At 42.0% G+C, this 21,058-nt stretch overlaps 1 protein-coding gene across 4 annotated transcripts in view; it reads left to right on the plus strand.

The window, feature by feature from the left end:
- The window catches only part of aldh18a1 (aldehyde dehydrogenase 18 family, member A1), a 73,849-nt gene that overhangs the window by 1,468 nt on the left and 51,323 nt on the right, over positions 1-21,058 (plus strand). For all 4 annotated transcript variants that reach the window (XM_041209976.1, XM_041209978.1, XM_041209977.1 and 1 more), the window contains exons 2-6: positions 6,168-6,283; positions 7,442-7,665; positions 8,495-8,644; positions 13,422-13,526; positions 13,716-13,868. In XM_041209976.1, coding sequence (XP_041065910.1) covers positions 6,196-6,283; positions 7,442-7,665; positions 8,495-8,644; positions 13,422-13,526; positions 13,716-13,868 — 720 coding nt within the window. In that variant the 5' untranslated portion in view covers positions 6,168-6,195. The remainder of the gene's footprint in view (positions 1-6,167; positions 6,284-7,441; positions 7,666-8,494; positions 8,645-13,421; positions 13,527-13,715; positions 13,869-21,058) is intronic.

A 21,058-nucleotide genomic window follows, 5' to 3' on the forward strand; every position in this document is an offset into this window, starting at 1 on the left:
GAGCCGGAGGGGGATGAGAGAGAGAGCCAGGGACGGGGGGTGGGGAGGGAGAGAGAGAGAGAGACATCCAGCCAGGGCGGGGGTGGGGGGGTTGAGGAAAGAGAGAGAGAAAGACAGGCAGGAGAAGGGAAGAGAGAGAGAGTGCCGGGGGGAGGAAAGAGAGAGAGAGCTGGGGGAGCCGGGGTGGGGAAGAAAGATAGATTGGTGGGGGGCGGTGAAGTGGGAGAGAGAGACGAGGGGGGTAGAGAGAGAGACCGTTTGGGGGGGGGGTGAGAGAGAGAGATCCGGGTGGGGTAACTGAAGGGAGGGAGAGAGAGCTGAACATTGGGTGGGTAGAGACCCGTGGAGGGGGGGGTGGGGAGAGAGAGACCCGGAGATGGCAGGGGGAGGGGGGGTGGGTGCAGGGACAGAGAGGCCGGCAGGCGGCGTGGGCGGAGAGAGCGCGCAGCCTGGGTGGGCAGAGAGAGAGAGAGAGCGAGAGGCCGGTCGGAGGGAGGGAGAGAGAGAGCCCGGGGGTGGGGTGGGGGAGGAGGGAGTGGGAGAGAGGCCGGGCAGGGTGGGGAGCCCAGGTAGTTCATGCGTGGTGCTTCTGACTGGGATCTGAAAATGAGTTTGAAATTATAATTTGCAAAGTTCATAATCAAGCAACAATAACATTCTGACTGAACTACGCTTGTGTTTTACAATTGAATTTTCAAACATAAAATATAAGAGCAGGCATGTGCCACTCAGTAAGATCATGGCTTACTGCCTCAACTCCACCTTCCTGCCTGATCCCCCTATTTTCAAAATATTATCACGTAGAATTACATAGGATATATGGCACAGAAACATATATATGGCCCATCTAGCCCATTATGGTGTTTGTGCTCCAGTCTCGTGTGCTCCCATTTTTCCTCATTTAAATTTATCATCATAACCATCTATCTACCTGTCTCCCTTGCTTGTCTGGTTTTCCCTTAATATCATATTCACTTCAACCACTCTGTAACGAGCTCCATACTCCCACTACTCCCTTGCTACAGAAGTTTCTTTGTTTTCTGACTTGTATTTCCTCATCAGTTAGCATCCATAGCTGTCTGCAATAGAGTTCCAAAGATTTGCAGTCTTTAAGTGAAGAAATTTCTCCTAATCTTGGTCCTATATGCCTAACCCCTTACACTGAGACTGTGACCTCCATGTACATCCTCCCAGCATCTACCCTGTCAACCTGCTTAGGAAATTGGTGCTTCAATGAAATCACCCCTCATTCTTCTAAACTCTAGAGCAGGGGTTCCCAAACTGTGGGCCGTGACCCCTAATGGGGTCATGGAAATCACATTTTGGATCATGACCTCCCCTCTTCTGAGGCAGCAAAGACAACTGTGAAGAGTAGACTGCCCATTCTGGATCTTTGCCGGGACATTCCTGGAGCCATTGGATTGGTACTGCCAAACGGCAAGGGACAGGCGGTGACCCTGAAACGCCCTTTGACCTTAAGAGCGAGTGCTGAGGAGGCCCGGGATGTTTGTGCACTGATTTGGTGCAGGCAGAGTCTGACTGTGTCCAGAGTGCAGGGATACCAGGAGGTCATGCAGCTGAGCCAGGAAGATGAATGGCAGCTTCAAATTTTACTGAGCTTCTGTCTGCCTGCTGTACAGGCTCCTTACCCAGGATAGCAACTCTGCTTCATAGGAATGGGCAACTAGACCTAAAGGGGGAAGGGGAGAGGGACTGTTGTGTGTATATGTGTAGGGGAAGGAAGAGGTTTGGAGGAGGGGCTGCTAAGTTATTGAGTAAGTGGGGGCTACTGGGAAGAGGGGCTGTTGAGTTCGTGAGTGCGTGGGGGCTGCTGTGTGTGTGAGTGAGTTAGTGTGGGGAGGGGGGTTGGGAAGAGGGGCTACTGAGTGAGTGAGCAGGGTAAGAGCAGGTTTGGGAGTATGTGCGTGGAGAGGGGTTAGTTACAATGTGGGGTTGGGGGCGAAGAGGGCCTTCACTGAGTTTTCTGTCACCAGGGAATATGGAGAGCTTGGTAAACCTACAAAAGTACATAATAACGTTTGTACACTAATTTAAAAACTCAGATTTTCATATTTATAATGATGTATTATTACATGTTGACCTATAATACATGAACTTTAATAATTATATACAGAATGCTATTATGCTGCTTTATTGCTATTTTGTTCTTGCTGGGGTCACTTCAATTTTCAAGTGTCAAAATGAGGTCACATTGGAAAATAGTTTGGGAAGCATTCCTTTAGGGAATATAGGCCTCATCTGTTCAATTTCTCCTCATAGCAAATCTTCTCATCCCAAGAATCAATCTAATGAAACCTGTAAGCCAAGTATATCCTTCATTTGGTAAGAAGACGAAAACTATACACCGTACTTAAGGCATGGTCTCACCAAAACATACAATTGCAGTTATTTTAAAGGGATGAAGCAGTACTTTACCAAAATAATATACCACACTTTTTATTCTACTGCCCTTAAAATATTTGTGTATCATCTGACTTCAGATGTAAAATAAAATAAATCTACTGGCTTTTCCATCTCGATGAATAAGATTTATTCCACAGGTATTTCTTAGTGTGATGATGTTGCCAATGTTTGCAAGTTCAAAACTGGGTAGATTGCAAAGTAAGGCTGGATTCATGGGATTGTATCAGCACAGCTACAACATTGGCATATACTCGACAACGAGGAAAATTGGTCAGATATGTTCTGTACACAAATCTAAGCTGGCCATCACCACCCCATCCCACTGCTCTTGATCATCAGCAAAGTGATGGAAGGTATCATTGACAGTGTAGTTACACCACAATAACCTGCTCACTTACCCTCTGTTTGGGTTCCACCAGGACCACTCAGCTCCTGACCTTATTACAACCTTGGTCCAAACATGGACAAAAGAGCTAACTCAAGAGATGAGGTGCGAGCGATTATCTTTGACATTAAGGTGTCATTTGACTGTGGCGTCAAGGATTGTTTTCAAAGGAGGGTTGAAATGTGTCACCTAGCCAGGTGAAGTTTAGAAACTGTGTCCAAAGACATAGTGAAACAATGGGTATTTGCATTCAAAGAGAAAAATACATATAAAGAAAGAGCAAGGAATAAAAACAAAAAATTGCGGATGCTGGAAATCCAAAACAAAAACAGAATTACCTGGAAAAACTCAGCAGGTCTGGCAGCATCGGCGGAGAAGAAAAGAGTTGACGTTTCGAGTCCTCATGACCTTCAACAGAACGCATTTTTAAGATCTCACAAATGTGTGAAAAAGCCTTCAGCATCTTTCCTCAAGCCACTGTCTTCAAAGGATTGAAGTTAAGAAAACTCACTTGGAAGTCGACTTGTTCAGGATATCACGCTTCTTTGTCTGGGTCTTTTAAAATCTGTGCCTTAACGAAAATGTAACTGGCGGTTAGATTGATTTGGGGAATTAGAAATTATCACAGTAATTTGTAGATCTATGTATGTATTTAAAGTCTATTTTTCAATAATTATTTAATCTAGTTTTGTAAAAACCTATAAGACTGGAGGTCTTATTAGTACTGAATTCGGGACACCCATCTCGAAATTTATACAAATTGCCAAACAAGTTGTGGCAGTTATTTCAAGTTTCCCTTTGGGACTTTTAACAACTTGGCATTTACCATCGGCAGTGCCATAACAGTGAAACTCCAGCAACACTAAAAAGCTTGACACCATCCAGGACAGAACAGTCTGTTTGTTTGGCACCCCATCCACTATCTTAAATATTCACTCCTTTCCGCCATCAACACATAATAGCAGCAGTGTGTACCATTTACAAGATGCACTGCAGCAACTCACCAAAGCTTCTATGACAGCACCTTCCAAACTAGTGACCTTTACCACTTAGAAGGACAAGGGTAACAGATACATGGGAACACAACAACCTGCAAGTTCCCCTCCAAACCACACACCGTCCTGACTAGGAACTATATTGACATTCCTTCACTGCCTAAATCCTGGAACTGCCTCCCTAACAGCACTGTGGGTGTACCTACACCACATGGACTGCAGTGGTACAAGAAGGCAGCTCACCACCACCATCTCAAGGGTAACTAAAGATGGCCTAGACAGCAATGCTCACACCCTGTGAAAGAATTTAAAAAGCCCAACATTTGATTTTAAAATTCTCATCCTCATGTTCAAATCATGGCTTCCTTGCTGTGCCCCATCTTTGTAACGTCCTCTATCCTATAACCCTCTGAGAATTATTCCTCCTAGTTTGTCTCAATGTCGTCTCCTTTTGTTCATTACTAATGTCTTTTTGGTTGCTAACACTGCTTTGAAGCAACATGAGACATTTTACAAGGTGCTATATAAAAAAATGCAACGTTTGAATACCCAATGCTTGCACATCATAAGACAGAAATAAGAATAGAAACGGACTTCACTGGTCCAAAACTGGATAGCTAGCAACTCTGGTGAGCTGGGATAAGGGTACATGGAGCTTTTTGTCAAGTTAGATGAGGGATAGAGCTTGGGTGCCATCTACAGATTTAAAGCAGAAACAGATTAAAACTAGGAAGGAAATTGCATAAAAACAATGTGCTAGAAATGCAAACGCCAGTCAGCATTTGTAAAGAAAAAATGGTTCATTTTTTCAGAACTTCATCAGAACTAAATTGAAAGATAAGCATACAGGTTGCAAAAAGTAAAAAAAAAGGAACAGAGTTGAAAATAAATTTGGGTAAAATTCTGCTTCAATATGTGACCGAAGCACAAAATCATGGTATAAATATATAGATCCGCAACATTAATCTGTTTTCTCCCTACATTTTCTATTTTTGAAGAATAGATTGGATTTTGAGCCAGAATTGTTACAAGAGCTTTATGACACAGCTAGAACTCATTAAGTGAGGTTGGGAAATTCACAATATATTATTAAGAATTGTATTTTTAATCATAAGGTTTCATTATTTGCTGAATCTATGGAACTCTGTCATTTTCTGTGACCATCTTGTTCCTGCCTGATTTTTTTTTTGTTGTCTTGCACATGAAAAAAGATCAACTTGCACACTGCTAGATTGAAGAAATAATTGTTAAATGCAGACATTTTTATCTAAGTTGGTGAGCTCTGCTAGCTGTACGTTTTCCAGCAGTGGCCCACGTGGCTATGTTTGCAATTCCTTTGCTGGATTTCATCAGCTGTTGACTGGGCAGTGGGAGGTCTTCAAAATCACTTCCACTTGACACACAGGAAGCAGCTCAGAGGCATAGCCTGATTGGCTGCTTAGATTTGGAGGTGTTGCTTTGCACTTTTTTGATTGAATTTCTTTGTTTGAATTTAGTCCAAGTGCCACTCCATCAACAGCTGCAGTCAGAAACATTCAGTAGAAGAAGATTGTTAGCTGGATTCTGTTCATTTTAATAACATTATTATTGGAGAAACCTTTGCAGAAGAAAAATATAGGCCAAAATCTCTGGTAGGTGATGTGGAATTGTTTTTAAAACATGCTGATACACTTCATAAAAAGTCATTAGAATTTACAGTAATTCTTAAATACTGCAGGTGAAGGAAGAGTGCACAGGTTCACCCTTTAAAATTCAATGCATGTTTGCACGTAACAATATTCTGTGTGAATCACTGTTGTATAATATTTCGAACAATATACAGATCACAAGAGGAAGACTGTGGCCTGTTCAATCTCCTGCTCACTGGATACTGATCCTACCATTCCATCATCACAGCAACTAATTGATTGTTAAATAAGCTTAGGTTCTGATCACCTCACCCATCTGATGGTTATCTCTCTCTCTGAAACCTGCCTCCAAACCTGTGACTTCTCACCTTGATGTATTGATTGGGTTTACTATCTTAATCCCACTGCACATCTTGTATACTTCTAAAGTGTTACCTCAGAGACATCTGCTTAATACTGGAAGGCCTCCTTTGCTGCACCATCACTGCCACCCCCCACCCTCTCCACTGTTAAAAAGAAAATGAGAACTGCACAGCCTCTGAAAAATTCGCTTTAAATACTCTGCTCTCTGAATACTGAAACTATTTGTAGAAAACTCATTGACATTAGAAGTCTAATTCATAATATTGTCTGAGCATTTCGTTTGTGTGTTAATACATTTACTGTAGTGGCACAATAGTTGGACGGCTCTTGCTGGATAGTTTGTGCTCACGCTCTGCTTTTACTCTATTGCAGGTATTGATGTTGCTGCCCATTCCTCATCATGCTGTGTAAAATGGGCCTGATCAATCACTTCAGAGCTGCCACATTCAACTCAACCTTGTCTAAAGCAGGCTTGTGGCCAACTAAATGTGAGCACTAAGTAGTTGAAAGTTTTGTTGTGTTTTTGGGTCTGATGCTAGGGATGAGTCACAATCACTTCAGAAGATAAATTTTGATTCAGTGTGACCCAGATTGAGTGGTATCAGAACATTTAAAAATTCTAAAGCATTTCCCTGGTTAACTATAGTTTAAAAGGGCCACAGTTAAACACTGCATTACAGGACCTCCAGACTCTAATATTTGTGGGGAAGGGGGGAGTTTACTTACCTTTAGCGTTATTCAGCTATGTGAGTGTGATCCCAGATCCTATTTATGATGCTCAGCTGCATTAAATGAATTTAATAAAACACACAGGGAAATATCAATAAAAACAGGTGAATATTGCAGTGCCATTCAAGACAATAACCTCTCTTTTCTCTTTTCAGAAACTGAAGCGCCTGCTGTATGTTTTTAGAACTTTCTATTTTTATTGGTTTTATTTTCTTTTATGTGAATCCCTTCTCTGTCTGGAGGCTGAAACTGTCCTACAAGGAATCTGTTCGCGAACCAATTCCTGAGCCACCAGATGCAAAAGAGCTAGGATAATAATCCCATTTCTTACATTTTTATCTAAGACAGGCAGAAGGCTATTTTGAAACCAGCTCCTAAAGGAGGCATTTTCAGACCATTAAGTGCAGAGTATGCTGTTCAGTGGACTGCAGGGCTCCCCATTCACAGTGGTGTTGCAGATCTTGGGTTTCTTTTATGAAACCACAGTGTGGGAAAGGAGGTGGTGTATACTTTAACTCTTGGTCTGCACCGTTCACTCTCCTATCTTTGTTGGTCAGTCCTTTAAACAATTTCTCCAACTTCACTGTGCCAGTTGTGATAGAGTGCCACTTAGCACATTAACTTCTGTTTTCCTAACCTGCTGATTTGCAATATTTTGATTTTATCTGTCATGATGGTTCCAGTTGAGTAATTGCTCATTAAGTGCTTTAGAACATCAGAGGGGGGGTTTGGTTTCCATTATTTCTTCCTTCTAGTTGTAAAAATTCATTTTCAAATGGTAGTTCTGATGTTACATTGAAAAGAGTGAACCATAACCATTGTTTTACATAAAGTTACTCTCAGAAGATTTTTTTTTTTTGTTTCTTGATTACTGTTTCCAGATTATGATCTGATTTTTTTCTCTCTCTTTTCTCTAGGCTGGCCAACTTATGGATCAGCATCCTATAAACCACTTGCCCGCCACTGGAGCAATGTTCCATTTCTCACTATTCCGCTAAGGCGCACTCCAGGGAAACCATTTGCCCATCGCAGTGAGCTGAAGCAGGCCAAGCGCGTTGTGGTAAAGCTTGGCAGTGCGGTGGTGACCCGAGGTGACGAGTGCGGCCTCGCTCTTGGGCGGCTTGCTTCCATTGTTGAGCAGGTGAGATTAGAACACAGTGATAGGGATGGTGAGGCTATTTAATGTGTGAACGTGCTGTAAGAGAACTCCTACTTTTAAAAAACTTGGAAGAGAAGCTTTTGCTGCTGGTTCCAAGGTTAGGAGATGATTGCAGAGATAACTGAGAGCCAATATTTAAATATTGCCCTGAGGATGAGACAATTGGTAACGAATGCTGCAGAATAATTATTAGGGAGTAGACTCCACCTCTCTCTTTTCCTTTAAGGTCCTCCTTTAAACCTACCCCTTTGACCAAGCTTTTAGTCACTAGTCTTGTTATATCCTTTGGCTCAGTCTCAATTTTGTTCTGATAACAGAGCAAAGGAGCTTGAGGGAAGATTTGATAGAGATGCACATGATTCTGAAGGTTTGGATAAGGTAGAAAAGGAAAACTCTTATCATTAGGTCATGATGCAAGACACAGATTTAAGATTTTGGGCGAGAGATGGAAGGGGAATGTGAGGAAGAACCATTTTATGCAGCAAGTGGTAATAACCTGGAACACTATGCCCATGAGGGTGGTGGAAATGGAAACAATGATTTCAAAAGGAAATTGGATGGACGCTTGAAAGAAATTAACCTACAGGACTATGTGGATCAAGCGGGGAAGTGAGACTGACTGGATTGCTCTGTGGCATGGACTTGATGGTCCGAATGGCCTCCTTCCTTGCAGTAAATGACTTTTTGACTCTATAACATTCCTGTGAAGTACCATAGGTGTTTTGTGTAAGTAAAGGTGCTATGTTGTTTCATAAATGATCTGCTTATTCAAGAATAATAGTTCATAACTTTCTTTGTGTTGCTGCTTAAGGTATCTGTCCTGCAGAACCAAGGTCGGGAGATGATGATTGTGACGAGTGGAGCCGTGGCTTTTGGCAAGCAACGCCTTCGACATGAAATCTTGCTTTCACAGAGTGTGCGACAGGCGCTGCACTCAGGACAGAACCAGCTGAAAGACATGGTGAGCTGGGAGGAAGACTTACAACTCAAAGCAACTTTAGTATGTGGAGAAATCTGAAAACAGTGTTGTTAGTATGTGGAGAAATTTGAAAACAGTATTGATTTCTCTCTCAGTTTAGCTTTTATTTCGTCTCTCAGCTCACTACAAAGTTTTGAGAAATATAAGCAAAGTATTCAAGTACTGCCTGCCCTGACTTAAACTGTCTGACCTGCTGCACACAATCAGTACCTACCATCCTTTTAGAAGAACATCAAGTTCAATTTACATTAAAAGAATTGAGCAAAGGGAGCAGGATGAGTTCGTGCTCCATGCCCGACTCTTGGCAGTGGCAAGCTTTGAGGGGCTCTCATCATGCACATGGCTGAAAGAAAGAAATAATCCAAAAGGGAGAAATCAGATAAATTTTATTTGGACTCCTCTGAATTCAGGGGAGGATAGAGAGGGTGCTTCGACAAGTAACTACTGGCCCCATATTAAAAGGATTGTAGCCACATGGATTGGAATTTGGCTACAAAGACAGACAACAGTTTTAATAAGCCATTTTCTCCTCCCTATTCTCTGTTTACACCAGGCCATAACTCCTAATCTCTCCCATACTCATGTAACCCGGTTCCCTGTTTCCGTGCACAGATTTGTCTGTTGCTCCAGACCCAAGCTAATTTCTACTATATCAGTTTTCCTATATTTGGTCCCTTTCGGGCACTCCTCTCTTCTCCTTGTCACCCAATTATGCTGCATCAGATGATCAATGCTTTCACTTTTCTGCATTTCCTTCCAGAATGTCTGTTTACTTGCAATCAAAGACTTTGTCATTTATGATCTCAGTGTGGATGATTGTATTATCATGGATTTAACTGAAACTTGGTTGACACGTGGCCTCACCTTGTTGTTACATCATCAGGATAGGAACAGGATGAGGTGATTAGCCCCTTAACCCTATTCCACCATTCAATGAGATTGTGGCTGACCTGTGACCTAACTGTATATGCCTGCTTTTGATCCATACTTTAATACCTTTGGCTAACAAAAATCTTACCAATCTCAGTTTTAAAATTTACAATTAATCTACCATCAGTTGTAATATGCAGAAGAGTTCCAAACGTCTACCACTCTTAGCATGAAGAGGTTTTCTAAAATTCAGTCCTGAAAGGTCTGGCTCTAATTTTTAGACAATAACCCTAGTCCTGGACTCCCCACCCAGCAGAAGTAGTTTCTCTCGATCTATTCCCCTTATGTCTTGAAAACTTTGATCAAATCACTCCTCAACCTTTTAAATTGCAGGGAATACCACCCTAGCTGGTATAATTTCTCCTTGTAATTTAACCCTTAGGGGAGGTGGTGGCATTGTTGTATTTTATTGGACTAGTATTCCAAAGACCCAGGGTAATTATCTGGGGACCTGGGTTTGAATCCCGCCACAGCAGATGGTGGAATTTGAATTCAACAAGAAACCAATCTGGTTTATTAATGTCCTTTTGGGAAGGAAATCTGCCATCCTTACCTGGTCTGGCCTACATGTAACAAGGGCAATTACAGATGGGCAATAAATGCTGGCCTAGCCAGTGACGCCCACATCTCACAAACGAGAAAAAACAAAAATCTATTCACCAAGATCAATATATCCTTCCTAATGTGTGGGATCCAGAATTGTTTACAGTGTGTTCCAATCTTTGTATAGCTGAAGCATGACTTCTGCTAGTCTCTAGCATTCCATTAGCCCTTTTGATTAATATCTGTATCTGTTCATGACATTTTAATGATCTGTGTACTTGGATCCCCAAGACTCTGTGAACATCCATTGTTTCTTGCATTTCACCATTTAGAAAGTTCTATCCTTTTTAGGCTCAAAGTAGATGACTTCACATTTGCCTACATTGAAATCCATTTGTCAAAGTTTTGCCCATTCACTTAATCTATCAATATCTCTGTAATTTTATGTTTCCATCTCTACCAGTTACAATGCTGCCTATCTTTGTATTATTGAAAAAATTGGAAATGTGGTTTTCTACTGCATCATCTAAGTCATTAATGGATAGTGTATAGTTGAGGCACCAACACAGATCCTTGCGGGACACCACTAGCCACGTCCTGCTAATATTAGTACCTGCCCATTATCCCAACTCCGTCTTCTGCCACTCAGCCAGTTTCTTAACCAAGTCATAATTTGCCTTCAGTTCCATAAAACCATAGGAAAGTTACAGCACAGAAAGAGGTCATTCGGCCCATCTTGACCATGCCAGCACGAGGACACCCAGGTGCCCTTTCTAATCCCACCTTCCTGCATCTGGCCCACAGCCCTGCAGCTTACAGCACTTAAGGTGCAGATCCAGGTACTTTTTAAAAGAGTTTAGGGTTTCTGCCCCTACCACCAACTTGGGCAGCGAATTCCAGACGCCCACTACCCTCTGCGTAAAAAAGTTCTTCCTCATGTCCCCCATACACCTTCTGCTACTTATCTGAAATCTATGTCCCCTGGTTCTAGAATTCTCCACTAAGGTAAACAATTTTATCCTGTCCACTCTATCTATTCCCCTCATAATTTTGGACACCTCAATCAATTCACCTCTCAGCCTTCTTTGTTCTAAGGAAAATAACCTCAACCTATCCAATCTCTCCTCGTAGCTACACTTTTCTAACCCTGGCAACATTTTTGTAAACCTAAGCTTCAGCTTTAGCTGACAGCCTCTTAAGAGGGACTTTATCAAATGCCTTCTGGAAGTCCATATAAATAACATCCATAGACATTTCCTGCCCACTAATTTAGTCACCCCTTTAAAAAAAGATTCAGTCAGGTTTATCAGACATGACCTACCCTTTACAAATCCATGTTGTCTCTCTGATCAGCCACCCTGTCCTTAACTACAGATTCTAACAATTTTCTAACAGCCGTTAAGCTAACAGGTCTATAATTTCCAGGTTTCCCCCTCTCTCCTTTCTTAAATAGCTGGTGACGTATACAATTTTCCAATCTAAAGGAAGAGTTCCCAAATTGAGAGAATTTTGGAAGATTATTGTTAGGGCACCTGTAATGTTCTCACTACTAACTTTAACACCCTGGGATGGAAACCATGTGGTCCTGGAGATTTGTAACTCAACTCAAGTGTTCCCAATCCTTGGTCTCCTTTTCCTCATCTACATGCCGCACCTTGGCAAATCCTCCTGCAGGCATGGGGCAGCTTTACATGTATGCTGACTGCACCCAGCTTTACGTCTTCACTATCTCTGTATTATCAGACTGCTACACAGACTTGGATGAGCCACAGTTTCCTCCGGCTAAACTTTGGGATGGCACAGACATTGTGTTTGGTCCCAGTAAAGCTTCCATACCCTAGCCATTTAGCCATTTCCCCGCCAATCCCCCCGGCCACCATTTCAGGCTGCACCAGATTGTTTGCAACCTCAGCATTTTATTCATCCACGAGCATAGTTACCAACCTCACATTCTCTCCATCGTACATCCAACTCTGTAACATTGCCCTTCTCTGCCCCTATCCTCTGTCCCCCTGCTGCTGAAACTGTAATCAATGTTTTTGTCACATGAAGACTTTACTATTCAAATATTCTCTTGGCTGAACTTCTATCTTCCACCCTGTTTAAATTCCTGCTCATCCAAACCTCTGTTGCCTATATCCTACTTCACAAAAACTCCAGCTCACCATCGTCCCTACAAAAGCAAAATACTGCAGAATCAGGAAATCTGAAATAAAAACAGCAAATACTAGGGATACTCAGCAGGTCAGGCAGCATCAGTGGAGAAAGGAGACAGAATTAACATTTCCTACTAGCTATCTTTCATTTGCATTGTTGAACTTTCTGATGAAAAATTATCAATTTCAAACGTTAACTCTGTTTCTCTCTTCACTGATGCTGTCGACCTGCTGGGTATTCTGAGCATTTCTTTCTTTTATTTCATCATCACCCCTGTCTTCTCTGACCTATATTGATTTCTAGACCCTACCAGCTCAAATTTAAATCCTCACCCTTGTTTTTCCCTCCAATGTCCATTTTCCTCCCTATCTCTGTAACCCAGCCCTACAATCCCATCCTGGCACACTTCACTCCTCTGGCTATTGTCTTTTTTGCATTCTTCCTCCCTCCTCTCCAGCATTGGCAGCAGTGCCTCCAACAGTTTAGGCTCAACACTCTAGAATTTGTTCCCTAAACCTGTCCATCTTTTAGAACCTTGTTAAAAGCCACTTCTTTGTTCAAAAAATTGGTTGCCCCTCCAAATAACTCCTTTGTCTTGACTCCCGTTTTTGATGATAATGCCATTTTCTACATTAAAGGTGCTACACGAATGCAAGTTCTTGTGGTAATTTGAACTACACTTAGAAACATTTGGCATAGGAGGAGACCATTCAGCTCCTCAGGCCTGCTCTGCTTGGTATAATTGTGTTTGTTAGATTATTGGGTGATTTGACAGAGGATATTTAAAATTATGAAGGGGATGGGAAAATGTATTAGAAAGAGGCCACTGATTGGAGAACGTAAGGGCTATAAGATTAAATGCAAGAGATTCAGAGAGGAAATAGGATTTTTCATTTACGCACAAGATCATGAAACTGTGGACTACATAACTGAAAAAACTGAAGCAGTCACCAGGGTCAGCGTTCATAAAGAGCTTAGATAGGTAGGTGACTGAAGGAAAGTGAACTCAAGGAACATGGATACATCAGATTAAGATGCTCCATTTGCAGGGAATATATACCATTGTGGGCTGATTGGGTCAAACAACCTATTCCGTGTGTGTATGAAAGACTTTATTTCAACTTTACAGACAGTTCCTGTGCTGGAAGCTCGTGCCTGTGCTGCGGCTGGACAGAGTGGCTTGATGGCTCTGTACGAGGCAATGTTCACACAGTACAGTATTTGTGCTGCTCAGGTCTGTTGCTGTTTTGTCTCTGTTTATCCTGAAATTATCCTTGTGCTAAAACTGTTGTACCACACTTTTTAACAACTGTTTGTGAATAATCTGTGTTTCAATAATTTCAATTTGGATTTGTTCCTTCCAAATTAATAGGTTTGCATAGAGAAAAAGAAATGAACATTATGTTTCGCTGTTTATCCCCAGATTCTTGTAACAAACTTAGATTTCCATGATGAGCAAAAACGACGGAACTTGAGCAGCACACTTCATGAGCTTCTCCGAATGAACATCGTTCCAATAATCAATACCAATGATGCTGTGGTTCCACCTCCTGAACCAAACAGTGACCTGCAAGGGGTAAGTGGAGTTAGAGAATTATGAGCATTTGTCAGGGATGGTTTAAGAGGGCAGCCTTTTTTAAAACAACTACTACTACTTGCATTTATATCGCTCCTTTAACATAGCAAAACATCCCAAGGCACTTCACTGGAGTATTATCTAACAAAATTTGCCATCAAGAAAAATTAGGACAGATGATCAAAAGCTTGGACAGAGAAGTCTTAAAGGAGGAATGAGAAGCAGAGAGATTAAGGAGGGAATTCCAATGTTTAGGATGACAGCAGTTGAAATTGTCACTAATGGAGAAGTGATTAAAATCAGAAATGTGCAAGAGGCTAGAATTGAAGGATGCAGATATCTTGGAGAGTTTTAGGGCTGGAGGAAGTTGCAGTGATAGGGAGGGATGAGAATGGAGGGATTTGAACACTGGGATAAACATTTTAAAATTGAGGCGTTGCATAACCGAGATCCAGTGTAGGTCAGTGAAGACAGGGGTGATGAGTGAATGGAACTTGGTACAAGTTAGAGTGCTGGAATTTTGGATGAATTCAAGTTTATGTAGGATGGAAGATAAGAGGCTGGCCAGGAGATTGTCGGATGTCTAGAGGTAACAAAAGGATGGATGAGGGTTTCACTAGCAGATGAGGTGAAGCAGAGTCAGAGTTGGAAATGGACAGTAATGATGATTGTTTGGATATGATGTTGGAAACTCATTTTGGGATCAAATAGGACACATGATTGTGAAAAGCCTGGCTCAGCTCAGACAGTTTCCAGGGAGCAGGATGGAGTTGATGGCAAGAAATTGATCTTGTGGTGGGACCAAAGACAGTGGCTTTGGTCTTCCCATTTAGAGCCATTGAGTTATTATGGCATAGAAGGAGGCCATACTTTTTGTTCCATTTGTTCTTGTAATTGGACATCAAGGCATTTATTGCCCATCCCTAATTGCCCTTGAACAAGTGGTGATGATCCATCTACAACTGAGTAGCTTGCCAGGCAATTTCACAGGGAATTTAAGAGTTAACCGCATTGCTGTGGACCTGGAGTTGCATGTAGCACAGACTGGGTAAGGACGGCAGATTTCCTTCCTTGAAGGACAGAGTGAACCAGATGCATTTTTACAATAATCTGGTAGGCTCATGATCATTTTAATCCAGATTTATTAATTAATTGAATTTAAGTTCCTCTAGCTGTCATGCTGGGATTTGAACTCGTATCTCCGGAGGATTAATCCCACCATCTGGATTACCTGTCCAGTAACATCATTACCACAATGCTACCATACCTGTTCTATTTAGCCCATCGAGTCCATGCCAGTTCACTGTAGAGCAATTCAGTCAGTCCCATTCCTCCGCTCTACCTCCGTCACCCTGAGAGCTTATTTTGCTCAAGTGCCTATCCAATTTCCTTTTGAAAGCATTGATCACCTCTGATCCACCACCCTTGTTGGCAGCGAGTTCCAAGTCATTACCACTCACTACGTAAAAAAAAACTTTATCCTCACAGACTCGCAGTGTCTTTTGCCCAAAACATTAAATCTATATCCCCTATTCCTTGTACCATCCAGCTAATGGGAACAGCTTTTCTTTGTCTACCTTATCTAAATCTCTCATAATCTTGTACACTTATATCGATCTCCTCTCAGTCTCCTTTACTCTATGGAGAACAGCCCAGCTTCTCCAACCTAACTTTGCAGCTAACTTCTCTCATCCTTGGAACCATTCTGGTAAATCTCCTCTGCACCCTCTCAACAACCCTAAAATCCTTCCTCGTACTGTGACCAGAACTAAATACAATAATCTAGTTGTGGCCCAATCAGAGCTTTACAAAGGTTCAGCATAACTTCTCAGCTTTGTACTTAATGCTTCTATTTATGAAGCCCAATATTCCATATGCTTTTCTAATCACACTCTCAATATGTCCTTTCACCATCAAAGATTGATTCACATGAATCCCCAGAATCCTTGCACACTCTTTAGAATTGTGCTGTTAAGTCTATATTGCCTCTCCCCATCTCTTCTGTCAAAATGCATCACCTCACACCTCAGAAATTAAATTCTGTCTGCCACTTAGAGTCATACAGTTATACAGCACAGAAACAGGCCCTTCGGCCCAGCGTGTCCATGCGGCCATCAAGCATCTGTCTATTCTAATCCCATTTTCCAGCACTTGGCCCGTAGCTCTGTAGCTATGGCATTTCAAGTGCTCATCGAAATACTTCTTAAATGTTGTGAAGGTTCCTACCTCTACCACCCCTCAGGCAGTGTGTTCCAGATTCCAACCACTGTCTGGGTGAAAAGATTTTTCCCTCTAAACCTCCTGCCCTGTACCTTAAATCTACGCCCCCTGGTTATTGACATGTCCGCTAAGGTGACAAGTTTCTTCCTATCTACCCTATCTATGCCTCTCATAATTTTGTATACCTCTATCAGGTCTCCCCTCAGCCTTCGCTGCTCTAGGGAAAACAACCCTAGCCTATCCAGGCTCTCTTCATAGCTGAAACGTCCAGCCTTGGCATTATCCTGGTGAATCTCCTTTGCACCCTCTTCAGTGCAATCACATCCCTCCTATAGTGTGGTGACCAGAACTGCACACAGTTCTCCAGCTGTGGCCTAAATAGAGTTTTATATAGCTCCAACATAACCTCCCTGCTCTTTTATCCTATACCTCGGCTAATAAAGGCAAGTATCCCATATGCTTTCTTAACCACCTTATCAACCTTTGTTGCTGCCTTCAGTGATCTATGGACATATATACCAAGGTTCCTCTGATCCTCTGTATTTCCTAGGGTCCTACCATTCATTGTGTATTCCCTTGCCATGTTAGTCCTCCCAAAACCTTACACTTCTCAGGATTAAATTCCATTCGTCACTGCTCTGCCCATTTTACCAGCCCATCTATATCTTCCTGTAATCTAAGGCTTTCCTCCTCACTATTTACCACATCACTAATTTTCACGTCATCTGCAAACTTACTGATCATACCTCCTATATTCGCGTCTAAATTGTTAATGTACACTACAAACAGCACTGATCCCTGCAGTACACTAATTGTCATGGGTTTCCAATTGCAAAAACAACCTTCAACCATCACCCTCTGCCTCCTGCCACTAAGCCAATTTTGGATCCAAACTGCCCTGAATCCCATGGGTTCTTACCTTGATCATTCTCCCAAGTGGTACCTTGTCAAAAGCCTTACTGAAGTCCATGTAGACTACATTAACTGCATAACTAGCCACCTCCTCGAAAAATTCAATCAAATGATCTCTCCCTGACAAAACCATGCTGACTATCCTTGATTAATCCCTGCCTCTCCAAGTGGAGATTAATCCTGTTCCTCAGAATATTTTCCAATAGTTTCCCTACCACTGATGTTAGATTCACTGGCCTGTAATTAGGTTTATCCCTACTATCCTTCTTGAATAATGGTACTACATTCGCTCTCCTCCAGTCCTCTGGCACCTCTCCTGTGGCCAGAGAAGATTTGAAAATTAGTGTCAGAGCTCCTGCAATCTCCTCCCTTGCCTCACATAGCAGCCTGGGATACATCTTATCTGGGCCTGGGGATTTATCCACTTCGAAGCCTGCTAAAACCACAAATACTCCCTCCCTTTCAATGCTAACGCCACACCTCTAAGTTTGGTTTCATCAGCAAATTTTGAAATTTTACTCTGTATTCCAATATCCAAGTGATATATATATATAGCAAAAAAAGGCAGTAGTCCTAGCACTGAACTTTAGGGAACATCACTGTCTACCTTCTTGCAATCTAAAAGATAACCATTTAACACAACTTGCTGTTTTCTGTACTTAAGCTGATATTTATCCAAGCTGCTATTCCATGAGCCTCAATTTTGTTAACCAGCCTTTATTGCACTTTGCCAAGCCTTTTTTGAAAATCCATATAGGCAAAACCCACCACATTCTCTTCATCAACCTTCTCTGTTGCTTTGTCAAAAAACTCAATTGTACTAGTAAAGCTTTTAAAGATCTGTGCAATTTAGTTAGAGGAAATTTCTGATCATCCCATACTGGATGTCAGATAAGCTACATACATACAGCTGTCTGATAATTTATCAACAGTGGTGGAGTCAAGAGTGATGATCATGAGGCAGAGCTGGGTGTCATCAGTGTACATGTGAAAACTGGCACAATGGGCAGATTTTCACTATCATAGAATGGTTACAGCACAGAAGAAGGCCATTCAGCCTGTTGTGTCTGGCTGGCTCTCTGAATGAACAATTCACTTCGTGCCACTGCTGGCCTTCTCCCTGTAGCCCTGTACATTCTTCCTTTTCAGATAATGATCCAGTTTCCTCTTGGGTGCCTTGATTGACCCTGCCACCATCACATTCTCGGGCAGTGCTGTGTAAACAAAGTTTTTCCTCATGTTGCTGTTGCTTCTTTTGCCAATTTTAAAAAATTTGTTCATGGGGTGTGGGTGTGTTTGGCTAGGCCAGTATTTATGGCCCATCCTAATTGACCTTGAACTGAGCGGCTTGCTGGGCCATTTCAAAGGGCATTTAAGAGTCAGCCACATTGCTGTGGGTCTAGAGTCACATGTAGGCCAGACCAGGTAAGGACAGCAAATTTCCTTTCCTAAAGGACATTAGTGATCCAGATAGGTTTTTGCAACAATCAACAATGATTTCATCATCATTATTAGGCTTTTAATTCCAGATTTTTTATTGAATTCAAATTCCACCATCTCCATGGCGGGATTCAAACATTACCTTGGGTCTCTGGATTACCAGTCCAATGACAATACCACTTCTCCACCACTTCCCCTATTACCTTAAATAGAACCGTAGAAAAGTTACAGCACAGAAAGAGGCCATTCAGCCCATCATGTTTGTGCCAGCCAGAAAAAGAAACCAGCCACTCATTTTAATCCCACTTTCCAATACCTGGTCCGAAGCCTTGCAGGTTCCAGCCCTTCAGGTGCGGATCCAAGTACTTTTTAAATGAGTTGAGCATTTCAGCCTCAACCACTGTTTTAGGCAGTGAATTCCAGATGCCCACCACCCTCTGGGTGAAAAAGTTTTTCCTCATTTCCCCTCTAAACCTTCTACCTTAAATCTATGCCCCCGATAATTGACCCCTCAGGTAGGGGAAACAAGTCTTTACTGTCTACCCTATATAGGCCCCTCATAACCTTATACACCTCAATTAGGTCACTCTTCAGTTCTAAGGAAAACAACCCTAGCCTATCCAATCTCTCCTCAAAGCTGCAATTTTCAAGACCTGGCAGCATTCCAGTAAATCTCTTCTCCACTCTCTCCAGAGCAATTATGTCTTTCCTGTAATGTGGTGGCCAGAATTGTACACAAAATTCCAGCTGTGGCCTAATCAGCGTTTTATACAGTTCCATCATTACACCTCTGCTTTTGTATTCAGTACCGCATCCAATAAAGGAAAACATTTCATATGCTTTTTTTAACCACCTTATCCACCTGTCCTGCCACCTTCAAGGACTTGTAGACATGCACTCTAAGGTCGCTCATTTCCTCAACCCCTCTCAATATCCTTCCGTTTATTGAGTATTCCCTTGCTTTGTTAGCTCTCTCCAAATGTATTACCTCACACTTTTCTGGATTGAATTCCATTTGCCACTTTTCTGTCCACTCAACAAAACCATTGATATCCTTCTGGAGGCAACAGCTATCCTCTTCACTATCAACTACACAGCCAATTATTGTGTCATCTGCAAATTTCCCAATCATACCTCCCACATTTATGTCCAAACCATTAATATATACAACATATAGCAAGGGTCCCCACAAGGAGCCCTTTGGAACACCACTGAAACGGTTTTCATTTGCTAAAACATGCCCTTTATTTCCTGTTGCTGAGCCAATTTTGGATCCAACTTTTCCCTTTCTTCTGTATCCCATGGGGTCTCACTTTTCTGACCAGTCTGCCATGTGGGACCTTGTCAAATGCCATACTAAAACCCATGTAAACAACATCTACTGCACTACCCTCATCAATCCTCCTTGTTACTTCCTTAAAAAATTCTATTAAGTTAATAAGATACAATCCTCCCTGAACAAAACCATGCTGACTGTTCTTGATTAACCTATGCCTCTCTAAGTGACAGTTTATCCTGTCTCTCAGAATTGTTTCCAGTAATTTGCCCACCACTGAAGTCAGACTGACTGGCCTGTAATTTTCTGGCCTATCCCTTGCGTCCTTTTTAAATAATGGCACAACATTTGCAGACCTCCAATTCTCTGGTACCTCGCCTGTATCTAGTGAGGATTGAGAAATGTTCCTCAGAGCATCCACTATTTCCTCCCTGGCTTCCTTTAACAGCCTGGGATAAAATCCATCCGGCTCTGGTGATTTATTCACCTTCAAGGATGACAGTCACTCCAGTATTTCCCCTCTCGCTTTGCTTATTGTATCTAATGTTTCACACTCCTCCTCTTTAACTAGAATGTCTGCATCATCCCTCTTCTTAGTGAAGACGGAGACAAAGTACTCATTGAGAACCCTGTCCACATCTTCAGTATCAATGCACAAGTTGCGATGTACATCTCTGATAGGCCCTAACCTCTCCTTAGTTATTCTCTTGCTCTTAATGTACTTGTAAAACATCTTCGGGTTTTCTTTGATTTTATCTGCCAATATTTTTTTGTATCCTCTCTTTGCTTCTCTAATTTCCATTTTTACTTCAGCCCTGTACTTTCTATACTCCTCTAGGCTTTCTACAGTATTTAAGTCTTTTGTGACTGTCATAAGCTTTCTTTTTCTGCTTTATCTTGGCCTGTATGCTCCTAGATAACCAGGGGGCTCCAGATTTGACAGTACCACCTTTTCTTTTGTGGGGACATGTCTACACTGTGCCTGTAGAATCTTGCTTTTGAATGTCTCCCACTGTTTTGACACTGTTTTCCCTTTTAATAGCTGTATCCAGTCCATTCTCTCCAGCTCACCTCTGAGCTTCATAAATTTGTCTCACCCCCCCCGCCCTCCAATTTAGAACTTTCACTCCTGTTTTGTCTTTGCCCTTTCCCATAATGATGCTAAATCTAACTGTATTATGGTCACTATCTCCAAAATAGTCCCCCACTGCTACTTCATCCACTTGCCCATCTTCATTCCCTAAGACTAAATCTAGAATTGCACCCCCTCATGTTGGGCTTGTTACGTGCTGCCTAAAGAAGTTCTCATGAATGCAGTTCAAGAAGTTTGCATCCACTGTGC

The sequence above is a fragment of the Carcharodon carcharias genome, chromosome 17, assembly GCF_017639515.1.
Source record: "Carcharodon carcharias isolate sCarCar2 chromosome 17, sCarCar2.pri, whole genome shotgun sequence".
Lineage (NCBI taxonomy): Eukaryota > Metazoa > Chordata > Chondrichthyes > Lamniformes > Lamnidae > Carcharodon > Carcharodon carcharias.